The sequence below is a fragment of the Mandrillus leucophaeus genome, unplaced genomic scaffold (assembly GCF_000951045.1).
Source record: "Mandrillus leucophaeus isolate KB7577 unplaced genomic scaffold, Mleu.le_1.0 Scaffold1075, whole genome shotgun sequence".
Lineage (NCBI taxonomy): Eukaryota > Metazoa > Chordata > Mammalia > Primates > Cercopithecidae > Mandrillus > Mandrillus leucophaeus.
The window spans coordinates 636,374-648,572 of record NW_012098932.1 but is presented as its reverse complement, the minus strand read 5'-3'; the positions used below and the strand labels follow the sequence as shown (position 1 = coordinate 648,572).

The following is a 12,199-nucleotide window of genomic DNA, read 5'->3' as shown; positions in this document are numbered from 1 at the left end:
AACCTGAGAGGCGGAGGTTGCGGTGAGCCGAGATTGCACCATTACACTCCAGCCTGGGCGACAGAGCGAGACTGCATCTCAAACAAACAAACAAACAAACAAACAAACAAAAAGAAATTGAGAAAGAACAGGGAACGCTCTGGAGGGTGCAAAAATAAGCTCAGCCCTGCGGAGGGATTAGCTTAGATGGAAGTGAGGACTCATGAGAGGAAAGGCCTGGGAAGTGGGCATTCCTGGAACAGAGCGGGTTGCTCTACCAGAGTGCGTCAAAGATGCCATTGAAAAGTGCCTAAGCCTGAGGAATAGGAGATTGGCTTTTGTTCCAGCTCCATCCATAAAATTACTGCATGGCCTCAGGCAGATTTTAATTGTTTTTAGCCACAGTTTCCTCGTCTGAAATGGAAAGGATAATGGTATCCAATTCAAGGAATTGTTTGTAGGACTCATCAGAAGATCCCTTAGCACAGTGCCTGACCTCGCTCAGTATTAGCTATGTTGCCAATAGTGCTCTGGAGCTTGGTTTCTTAATCTGAAAATGAATTAAGTTGCCCTAGATCAGTGTTTCCTGGTGTAAATTTTATCACGAGCCAGAGCATAACAATGCATAAAGAGCCAGTGTGTCAGGAAGTCATTTGTAGCAGCCAAAGCTCTTAGTGGGGCCGGCAAGGCTGGGCGGGTTGGGGGGCGGAGACTGAGAAGACAGCAGCCCCTCTGTTCTAAGACAGTGTCGTAGGAGATTTTTTATGCTCGTGTGGCTCAAGTGCTCTATGGGAGACAGGAAATGCCGCCCTGAGGTTTATATTCACGATATCTAACCGGGACTTATATAGAGGCCACAGACAAAAGACATTGACATTGCAGAAAAGTAAACGAAGAATCTAGTGGTCCCACTCCAAGGTACATAACTAGTTAGTGACAGATTCAGAACCAGAAACCCATTCTCCGGTCCCATTTGGGGTTCTTCCTCTGACAAACATCATCCTTTCCCCAGCGCTTTGGAGTACACACATGTGAGCCTGAGGACACACGCGCCCAGGCACCGGGCTTGTCAGGAACAGCTGCGGCTCAGATCCCTCCTCCTGCTCCCCTCCCTTGGTTATGCAATTCTTTTCCAATAAGGCTCTCAGTCTCACACCATTTGGATTCCCCGACCTTAATCCTGTGCAATGGGGCTGAAATGAATGAGACAGGGCTCCATTCTGGCTTCACAAAGGCTGCATTGTCCAACTCGTGAACGGGTTCCTTCTGCTTGGACCAAGAGGACCATTTGCAGGGGGGAGGCATCCAGAAAGAGCCCAAGGTCCAGCATAATAACGTGCATGTGCCTCCACGCACATGGGATGGCCCTTTAAAAGGGAGGGCCTGGCTGCGGGAAGCCAGAGACAGCTGGGCCACTGGCAGGAGGGAGAGTGAGGATGGCAGAGACCAGTGCCCTGCCCACCGGCTTTGGGGAGCTCGAGGTGCTGGCTGTGGGGATGGTGCTGCTGGTGGAAGGTGAGCCAGGCAGAACCTGGGGTGCAGCAGGGGCCCAGTGGGTTCTGAGGACCCAGGCCACCAATATGGAGCTGGCAAGGAGAGGCGAGGTCCCCAAATCCAGCTGGGTGTCAGGTCCCCTTGACTGCCTTCCCCTCTGTGCCTGGACTCAGGGGGTGTTCTGACAGCTGAACCTGTGAGGTGCAGCACACTGCCTGCCAAGCAGAGAGTAAGCCAGGCAAGGGTCAGGGAGGGGGGGACTTTGAGAGGGGACATCTGCCCAGGAGATGATCAAGAGCCAGGCTTTAGGACTTTTCATGTCCCTCCAGTCGGGAGGAAATTTAATCCACTCCTTAGAAATCCTGCTAAGAATCCCACATAAGATCAGTCCCCTGAAAGGCTCTGGGGACAGACAGCTCTGCCACCTGCTCTTGTGTGACTGGAACCAAGTCCCTTCAGCTCTCTGCCCTCAATGCCTTGACATTCCGAATGGGTGGTTGTAAAGATTAAATTGGATAATGGGTATAAAGTGCTAGCCTAAATAGACTCCAGGGTATTTAAATTCATTCTCTCCCATCCTCTCCAGCCCCACCACTATTTTCACTGTGTCTACTCCTATGAGCCTAAGCACTTCGCCTCTAGGTCCGCAAGGTACCTACCTACCTCCACCTAGAATCCCTAAGATGCTCGCTGAGGCCAGAGCTAGAGACAGTGTCAATCCTGAATCTGCGCCAGCCTGAGCTAAGTTGAGGGAGAATGCAGCTTTGGTTCAAAGCAGACCCAGAGAAATCATCAGTCTCTAATGAGAACTGACAATGGAGAGGAAGTGACAGTCATTTGATTGGTCTTGAAGGCTCTGGACATGACTTTCTGGTGGCCCCAGCCAGTGTCTCCCTTTCCTGAGAACCCTGCAATCTAGCATCCCTCCAGGTCCTCAAATATGCCATAAAATTTTACCACTTTATTTTTTGGAAGGGGTTTAAATTTACATTTTTATTTCATGTTTGATAATTAGAAATGTCATTGTATACATAATGCTTTGGTTTTTATTTTATTTTATTTTTAAAATATTTTTAAAATTTCAATAGCTTTGGGGGTACAAGTGATTTTTGTTTACATCGATGAATTACATCATGGCAAATTCTGAGATTTCAGTGCACCCATCACCCGAGTAGTGTACATTGTACCTAATATGTAGGTTTTTTTTAAAAAATTATACTTTAAGTTCTAGGGTACATGTGCATAACGTGCAGGTTTGTTACTTATGTATACTTGTGCCATGTTGGCGTGCTGCACCCATCAACTCGTCAGCAGCCATCAACTCGTCATTTACATCAGGTATAACTCCCAATGCAATCCCTCCCCCCTCCCATATGTAGGTTTTTTTAATCCCACCCCGTCTCCCACACTTCCCGTTCTCCAGTCTCCAAAGTCCATTATGTCCTCTGAATGCCTTTGCATACTCACAGTTTAGCTCCCACTTGTAACTGAGAACAATCAGTATTTGATTTTCCATTCCTGAATTACTTCACTTAGAATAATGGCCTCCAGCTCCATCCAAGTTGCTGTAATAAGACATTATTTCATTCCTTTTTATGGCTGAGTATTATTCCATGATGTATATATACCACGTTTTCTTTGTCCATTCATTGGTCAGTGGGCACTCGCATTGATTTCGTATCTTTGCAATTGTGAATTGTGCCGCAATAAACATAGATGTGCATGTGTGGTTTTGGCTGGATTAAATGGCAGATCTACTTTTAGTTATTTACAGAATCTCTATACTCTTTTCCATAGAGGTTGTATTAATTTACATTCCCAGCAGCAGTGTATAAGCATTCCCTTTTTACCACATCCATGCCATCGATCTATTGTTTTTTGACTTTTTATTGATGGCCATTCTTGTAGGAGTAAGGTGGCATCTCATTGTACCACAGCATGTCTTTGCACATGCTATTCCCTCCTGGAATAGCATGCTCTTCCATGCATTGTCCTGCAGGTAAGTGCTTCTCACAGTTTTGAAGGCGGGATTCTTTTCCTGTTCCTCACTTTAGATGGGGGAAGCTGAGGTTCAGAGAGCTTAAGGAGCAGCAAGCGAGGCAACCGAGCCAAAATTCAAGGTCGGGTCTGTCTGCTTCCAGAGTACGCCCCCTTCACGCTCACTTCCCTGCCTGGCGTCCTGGGCAGCTCCCAGCTCTAACATCAACTCTTCTCCTTGGAGGCTCTCTGACTTTGCTCTACAGTCCTTGGAGAAGGCATTTTGAAATGCAAAAGGCCTGAATTCAAGTTCCAGCTCCACCACTTACTAGCTGTGTACTTAGGGCAAGTTAGCTAGTGTCTCTGAACCTCAGTTTCCCAGCTACAAATGGAGAAGAGCGTATCCAAGTGAAGACTGAATGAGATGACTCATATTAAGTGCTTATCCTGGTGCCTAGTGTGCGCTAAGTGCCCGGCAGGTGTCAGTGATTATGATCGTTATAGCATGAAGCATGCTACGCTATTTTGATTGTCTTTCTTGTCTGTCTGGGAGGTTGCTGATGCTCCATCCACCCCACGCACCCTGTTCTGACCCCAGCTGGGCTTCAGCAGCCCCAATGCCAGCCCCCACCCTTCGTTTCAGCTCTCTCCGGTCTCAGCCTCAATACCCTGACCATCTTCTCTTTCTGCAAGACCCCGGAGCTGCGGACTCCCTGCCACCTGCTGGTGCTGAGCTTGGCTCTTGCGGACAGTGGGATCAGCCTGAATGCCCTCATTGCAGCCACATCCAGCCTTCTCCGGTACCAGCCCCCTCCCCAGTCCACAGGCCCTGAGGTCCTGCCTGGGGCCTGACCTCTGGGCCCCGGGCAGCCAGGCCAAGGGCATTTTTACTACCTACAGAAAATTGGCCAAGGGCGGAGGGTGGGCAAGCTAAAATGGGCTGAATTCCAGATTGATTCTGAAGAATGGCAGCTGATTTCTGGAAGACAGGGATTGCTGAAACCTGATGAAAGAGATGGCAGGCTGTAGAGATCAATGGTATAGGTTCTGTAACCAAGCAACCTAGGTTTGCATTCTGGCTTCATTCGGCATTTCTAGTTCTGGGCTTCTTCCATAAATAGGGTATTATTTCCTAACTCATATAGTTCGTTGGAAGTATTTACTTCTATTATGTGTAAATAACTTAAAATAATGCTTGATACCTAGGACTCTAAATAAGTGTGAAAACAAACAGGGTTTTGGCTAGCGTCTAACACCTCCTTATACACAAACCAGGGTCTTCCATCATAGCTTCAGAAGGTGTTTATAAAATTGTTTTCTGAAGCAGACTGGACATTCTCATTCTGATTTTGGACACTGCAGATGGAGGCTGGAGCCCACCTGGATGCGCATACTCCGTGCTGACCAGCCTGGGGGGTCTGCATCTGTGAGAATTCTTCCTCCCACAGTGAATTGAAGCTTCCACCTTTGTTTGGCCCTTTAGGTTGGGGAGGCCTGGGATCTCCCCTCTGACTTTGCCTTCATCTTCTGTGTGACCTTGGCTTCAGTATCTTTGCCTCTTTGAACCTCAGTTTCCCCACCTATCAAATACAGGCATGAGCTCTCCTGTGACAGTGGGATCTGATCACACAGAGAGAGCTTATGGCCCAACTGTGGTGCAGTCAAAGTCACCAAGCATAGAGAGTGTGCATCGGGCTCCACCCCTTCAGCCCAGTTACTTAAGCTCTAACGCCTCATAGGAAAGACACCGATATTAAGGCCCTCTTTGGAGAAGGAGGGCAATATTCAGGAATGCACATTCCAGGCTGTACTTGGCAGGTGTGGGAGGTGGAAAGGGTTGGAGGAGAGGGGTCACTGGTGCCCAGTGTCTCCCACAGGCGCTGGCCCTACGGCTCAGATGGCTGCCAGGCTCACGGCTTCCAGGGCTTTGTGACAGCGTTGGCCAGCATCTGCAGCAGTGCAGCTATCGCCTGGGGGCGCTATCATCACTACTGCACCCGTATGTATCTGGGCTCCTGGAGTGGAGGGACACCGATGCAGCGTGGAGAGTTTAAGAGGCAGGGTGGGGCAGTCAGAACTAGCTACCGCTCCGTGTTTCCCAGGGCAGGGAAGTGTGGGTGGGTGTGAGTGTGCATGCCTATCACGTGTAGGCACTCATTTCAGGAAAGGAGGGAGGGTGGGAGAGTGTGCAGGAGAGCTGTTGAGGCTCTCTTGCCATCACTGCAACCTTGGGCAAGTCAGGGATCCTCTCTGAACCTTAGTCTCCTCCTCTGTGAAATGATTTTTTTTTTTCTTTTTGAGACAGAATTGCTCTATTGCCCAGGCTGGAGTGCAGTGGAGCGATCTTGGCTAACTGCAACCTCTGCCTCCTGGTTTCAAGCGATTCTTCTGCCTCAGCCTGCCGAGTAGCTGGGACTACAGGCGTGTGCCACCACGCCCAGCTAATTTTTGTATTTTTAGTAGACATGGGGTTTCACCATATTGGCCAGGCTGGTCTTGAACTCCTGACCTCGTGATCTACCTGTCTCAGCCTCCCAAAGTGCTGGGATTACAGGTGTGAGCCACTGCGCCTGGCTGAGATGATTTTAATAACCAATCTCAGTTTTATTTTGAAAATCAAATGAGATCAGGGATACAGAAAATGCCCTTGCAGACAGGTACTACGGAGGTGCAGAGAGGCTGGGTGTATGTGTGTAGTTGGGCATGTGCCCTGGCACCCCACCATTCCATGAGGCTTCATGAAAACTGTCCAGCTCTAGATTTCCCAATCTGCATTGTCAAATACCATCTTCATAATTGGCCATATCAGTGTACAAACTGCTCTGTTTCTCCTTGATTTTTTTTTCTTAAAAGTGACTCATTTTTTAAAATGTAAACACCTGCTTCAAGCTCATTCTAAACAACATCTGGGAAATCACAGGTTTAATGTTCTTATAATTTTAATACAATTAAAATAAAAATCTGTTCACCCAGAGACCATCTAGAACCCTGTTCACCACCATGGGTACATAAACATGTTTTGGGGAGCTGTGGCTCAGCTAACCCTCCTAGCAAACCCTCAGCTCACAGCCTTGGAAGCAGAGGCACAGAGAAGTTAAGCAGCTTGCCTAGGGTCACACAGCTACTAAGGGCAGAGCTGACACTGGGCATGACCTGGTACCTCCAAGTCCTGAGCTATGAATTTGCTCAGCACAGAGGCTGCTGTGAGGTCTATGGCCAGCACAGCCTCAAGCCGTGGCATGGCCTCTTTGGAATCCACAGAACTTCCCTTGCCATAGTCACATGTACAGCCCCCTTCCCTGCAAAGTCACTGCCCATCATGGGTCTCTCCAGGCCAAAATGCTTCCATCGGTCTCATCATTTTGAGTGGCAATAGTTTAGCCTTCCTGTCCACCTGGCCTCAGAGCGCTTCTCCCACTACTTCCATCCCAGCCCCCGCCCCAGTGATCCCTTGGACCATCTTATACACACACACACACACACACACACACACACACACACACACCACCTTCTCAGACAGCAACAGGCTTCTCTGCCTCAATATAGAACAGTTAACCCCTACGCCAGAGGCCTTAGATCAAAGCCCTTTCTATACTGAGAGCATGGCAGAGCAGTGTGAAGGCAGGCAAAGGGGAATGAAGAGGTCTGAATTCATCTACTCCATCCCTGGGTGGTTGTAGGCATGTCACCTTGGCCATCTGTTTCTAAAGCTGAAAGTCTGAGGCAGCACAAGGGTACAGGTAGGTATTCATTATTATGCCCACAGAGAATTGCTTGAACCTAGAAGGCAGAGGTTGCAGTGAGCCGAGATGGCACCACTGCACTCCAGCCTGGGCAACAGAATGAGACTATGCTTCAATAAAACAAAAACACAAAAACAAACAAACAAACAAAAACAAGAAGAAGAGAAAAGGCCAGGCACGGTGGCTCACGCCTGTAATCCCAACACTTTGGGAGGCTGAGGTGGACAAATCACTTGAGGTCAGGAGTTCGAGACCAGCCTGGCCAACATAGTGAAACCCCATCTCTACTAAAAATATACAAATTAGCTGGGCATGGTGGCATGAGCCTGTAATTCCAGCTACTTGAGAGGCTGAGGAAGGAGAATCGCTTGAACCAGGGAGGCAGAAGTTGCAGTGAGCCGAGATCATGCCACTGCACTCCAGCCTGAGTGACAGAGCAAGACTCTGCCTCAAAAAAATTTTTTTAAAAGATTGGCAGAACTGACCTCTTGACTATATCGAGTCTTCCTATCCATGCACATATTTATTGTGCCCACAGTTGGGGTGGGAGGTGTCTTAGTCTGCCCAGGCTCCTATAATAGAATGTTATAGACTGGGTGGCTTGAACAATAGAAATTTATTTCTCAGTTATTCAGGCTGGGAAGTCCAAATTCAAGGTGTCAGCATGGACAGGTTCGTTGAGGGCTTGCTTCTTGATTTATAGATATTCACCTTCTTGCCATGTCCTCACATAAAAAGAGAGATTGTCATGTTCCTTCTTTTATTTTTTTGAAACAGAGTCTCACTCTATTGCCCAGGCTAGAATGTAGTGGCACCATCTCAGTACACTGCAACCTCCACCTTCTGGGTTCAAGTGATTCTCTACCTCAGCCTCTTGAGTAGCTGGGACTACAGGCGCATGCACCACGTCCAGTTAATTGTGTCCCTTCTTATAAGGGCACTAATCGCATCATGGGGGCTCCACCCTTATGGCCTAGTTATATCCCAAAGGCCCCACCTCCAAATGCCATCACACTGGGGATTAGGGCTTCAACATATAAATTTGAGGGGACACGAACATTCAGTTCATATCAGAAGGTCACATCCAAGCAAACTCCATCTGGAGCCATATCAGTAGAAGCAAAGTGTCAGATGAGGGAGGTTGTAGATATGCTCTTCTCTCCTGATCAAAACCCACCTAGAGACCTGTCCTCTGCCCTGGGATCTTAGACACAAAGGAGTATGACAAATAAACAGTAGACAGAGGAGGGCACCTGTGAAGTGCATCCTGAAGCCAGATCCAGGAGGAACCACTGGATGGGAAGGACCCAGTGACACCGCAGCAGAGAGGGGGCTTCAGGGAAGGGATCAGAGGAGGTCAAATCAGCATGGCTGGTTCACATCAAAAGATGCTGCTGGGACCCAGCCTCTGCCTTTGGCACTGAGATTGAGCCCCAACCCCCGAGTCAAGCATTCTCAGAGGGTATCCTGGAAGCAGAGGCAGTGGCCTGATTCTGAGCAAGTGCTGAGGATGGTGGTAAGTCCAGACTTCTGCCTCCATCCCCTATGACCCTCACCTGAACCCCTGCCCATGCTTCTTCCTGAACTTTGGCTTTGAAAACACATCTGTCTCTTTGCCACTCCCTCCTTGTCTCTGTCCTCTGAAGAAGATGGTATAGTGTGTCTATTTGGAGACCTTCACCATCCATTATCTATTTCATTCTTCATAACAATCCTCTGAGCAACTCATTATCATTCCCCTTGTGGCAAGGATTATCATTCTCCTTGTGGGCGAGAACACTGGGGCTCAGAGAAGCTTTTCACTTGCCTGAGGCCCTGAGTTATTAAGCATCAGAGCTGCGGTTCTCATTTTGGTGAGTTGCTTAGTTAATCCCCTTCTCAGCCTCAATTTTTTAGACCATGACACAGGGATAAGAAAACCTCCTTCTGGCAGGATGTGGTGACTCAATCCTGTAATCCCAGCACTATGGGAGACTGAGGCGGGTGGATCACTTGAAGGGACACTCTTCAAGATAGGGAAGTCCATTCTTTCTCACTCTACCAGGCCATCTCCCCCTCACAACCTCCTCTTCGTCCTCTGTCCTGGGCAGGCAGCCAGCTGGCCTGGAACTCGGCCATCTCTCTGGTGCTCTTCGTGTGGCTGTCTTCTACCTTCTGGGCAGCCTTGCCCCTCCTGGGTTGGGGCCACTATGACTATGAGCCACTGGGGACATGCTGCACTCTGGACTACTCCAAAGGGGACAGGTGAGGTGGGAGGAGCAGCTTCGAGGCTCCTATCCATGGGAATCTTGGCTTTGAAATCCTATGACAAGGGTGCCCCAGCTGAAAATCCAAATTGGAAAATGTGAATGTTTGCCAGATAATCTCAACTCCTTAGTCATGATACCTACATGTAGGCAGACATTGGGACTGGAAAAAGCCTGTTCTGAAAACTGGCCGGGTGATGGGAATGCTATGAAAATTGGGACCCAGAGTTGAACCCAAAAAGAGACATCATACAGGGAGCCATTGGCTTGTGTCAGTGATAACAGTCACCAAGCCACACCACCTCTTTGCCGTCTTCAGCACAGTCAGCCATCATGGCTCTGACCTCATCAGTTTCTAGAGGGTGCCATACCCTTGGCACAATAGATTCAAAGAACATTATGGTCCTTCCACTGGGAGGGAATGCCCTGAGCATATGCTATGAGGCAATCCCTGGAGAAATAGAACTGAATGCGAGAGGGTCCCCACCCTCATGGGGCTTGTGTTCTGATACTGCCCCATCAGGCGGCTCTAGGGAGACAAGGGCTTAGGGGGATCCTTTAGAAACTGCCTTGAGGAATGGTCACATGGGCTCCAGCCCCTCTTGCTTCTACTAGAGCCACGTTGCATTCATCTGCTTTACCCATGGTGTTTAATCATGAGGCATCTGCACTGGACGACAGGCTTTCCAGGTGATGCCTTTTTGAGAATGCTGGGCTTGGTCCAAGTGTCCCTCCATGGCCCTCCCCAGCCAGGGTCCAGTCCTTCCAAATGCCCCTCCCTGGTGTACAGCTCCAAGGTGACATAGTCTTTCCTTCAGAAAATGGGAATCTGCCTCCCTGGGACTCCCACCATTCCCTTCACCTCCCCATGACCACTACCTGGGAACCCAGGCTCTTCTGTGGTCCCTTCAACCATTTCTTCAGTGACGTAGTATCCAATCTTCTTGTTATCCAGTCTCCTTTTAAAAACTTTGGGCCTAGAATGCTCCTTGAGTGTTCCTTCCTCTTGGTCCACTGACATCCCCACCATTGGGTGAACATGTTTCCCAAACTAAAATTTCCCATTCTTCATGCTTGGGGGACAAACAGGAAAGCAGGGCTAAGCACTTGAACAAGAAAGAGGCCTCTTCCTCCTCGGAGCTCCCTGGCTTCTAAAGGCAAGTTCTAGGGGGACCTCGTAGCTCCCAAAGGGAATTTACCTGGGACCCGGGAGCAATCACACTGAGTACTTGTGTGAATGGAGCATTTCCCCACATCCGATCATCGAGAGCAGAGCTGGTGGGTCCTTGAGGGCAGCTGACCATCCCTGAGAGCTGACCCCAATCCTCCATCCGCTCTCCCTGTAGAAACTTCACCAGCTTCCTCTTCACCATGTCCTTCTTCAACTTTGCCATGCCCCTCTTCATCACGATCACGTCCTACAGTCTCATGGAGCAGAAACTGGGGAAAAGCGGTCATCTCCAGGTAAGGACGCCTCCCGGAGTGTTATCTGACGGTGCGGCGCAGCCCCAGGCTCTTGGTGTCCCGAATGAAGAATTGGATGTGACACACACAAATAGCAAAGCAAATATTCATTGCTTTTGCAGCAAAGCAAAGCAGCAAAAGTTTATTCAGCACAGTATTACGCTCTCAGAGAGGGGAGGGCGGACCGATCTCTGCGAAGTGAGATCAGCACCAGTTTGGTGTATTTTGGGTTGTTTTATGTGTTTATTTTTCTTCTTCCCAAGGCTGCCTAATCTCTAGCCAGCGTCTGCCTTTTGATTGATAGGTTACTTAGTCGCTTTGGCCCTTGTGTGATTGCCTGTCACCTCCATCCCATAATCTTAAGTACATGCATGATACACAGTCCATATGCATGAGCCTTAATGAGCTTATTATCATACAGGGTCATTTTAAGGATACTTTTTCTCTCTAATGCACATGCCCATCTCTGAGGAACTGCTCCTGACAGGTTTGGTCCAGATCTAGCCGGCCATGGGAGCTTCTTACTCACTTTTTAATCTTATTTTTGTTTTGGTTGCTCAACTTCTGTTTCTTGTCTTGCTTCTTGCTCACCGCCTCTTCACCTTGCTTCTGCTTCTACTTATTCTGCCCTTTAACCTCCAATTCCCTCTGCTAGTCTCCTGACTCAAGAGCAGCAGAAAGTTCTTGGTTCCACTCAGGGACACCAGGGAATATGAACAATGTGACAGATAGCAACCAGGGGTTTTCTGCGTTTTCAATGATCAAGAGAAAATCCAGCTTGTGCACAGCCTAGGATGTTGGAACTGGAAACTACCCTCCCTTTGCTCAGATCGCTAAGGCCTGGGGAGCAAGGATCAGGACTGCTCAGATTCACCCAGACCTGGTAACTCTGGCGACCAGGGCTCCCTGCCGGACACCATCCCTGCTGTTCCACTTAATTCTTGCCAAAGATCTGAGGTTTGGCACAAAGTTACAGTCTTTTTAAATGCTGCTTTTAAAGTGCTTTGAGATGTTTAATTTAATCACAGTCACAGGGTGGTGTCCAAAAGATAAAAATCAAACCTATAAGCACATTTGTCCAAGAAATATAGTACTTCAAAATAAGCCCTCCTAGCCATTTTTAAATTTCTGCGTTACTATTCCCTTGCCACGGTTTTATTTTAACTTGGTCACCTGGATGACCTCTAACAAAGGAGTCCTAACAAGCAACAAAGATTAGAACAAATTCAGATCTTAGTATTATTTCATCTTTGCAACCACTCTATGAGGAAAGAGGTTTTCTCTTTTTTTTTTTTT

At 48.4% G+C, this 12,199-nt stretch overlaps 1 protein-coding gene across 3 annotated transcripts in view; it reads left to right on the top strand.

The window, feature by feature from the left end:
* The first annotated feature begins 1,384 nt into the window (after positions 1 to 1,384).
* RGR (retinal G protein coupled receptor) overlaps positions 1,385 to 12,199 on the top strand; it is a 14,668-nt gene continuing 3,853 nt past the window's right edge. For 2 of the 3 annotated variants that reach the window (XM_011985829.1, XM_011985823.1), the window contains exons 1-5: positions 1,385 to 1,494; positions 4,094 to 4,250; positions 5,328 to 5,449; positions 9,284 to 9,437; positions 10,786 to 10,903. In XM_011985829.1, the coding sequence (XP_011841219.1) occupies positions 1,416 to 1,494; positions 4,094 to 4,250; positions 5,328 to 5,449; positions 9,284 to 9,437; positions 10,786 to 10,903 (630 nt within the window). In that variant the 5' untranslated portion in view covers positions 1,385 to 1,415. Of the gene's footprint in view, positions 1,495 to 4,093; positions 4,251 to 5,315; positions 5,450 to 9,283; positions 9,438 to 10,785; positions 10,904 to 12,199 lie in introns of all 3 variants that reach the window. The other variant, XM_011985817.1, reaches the window with a different exon arrangement.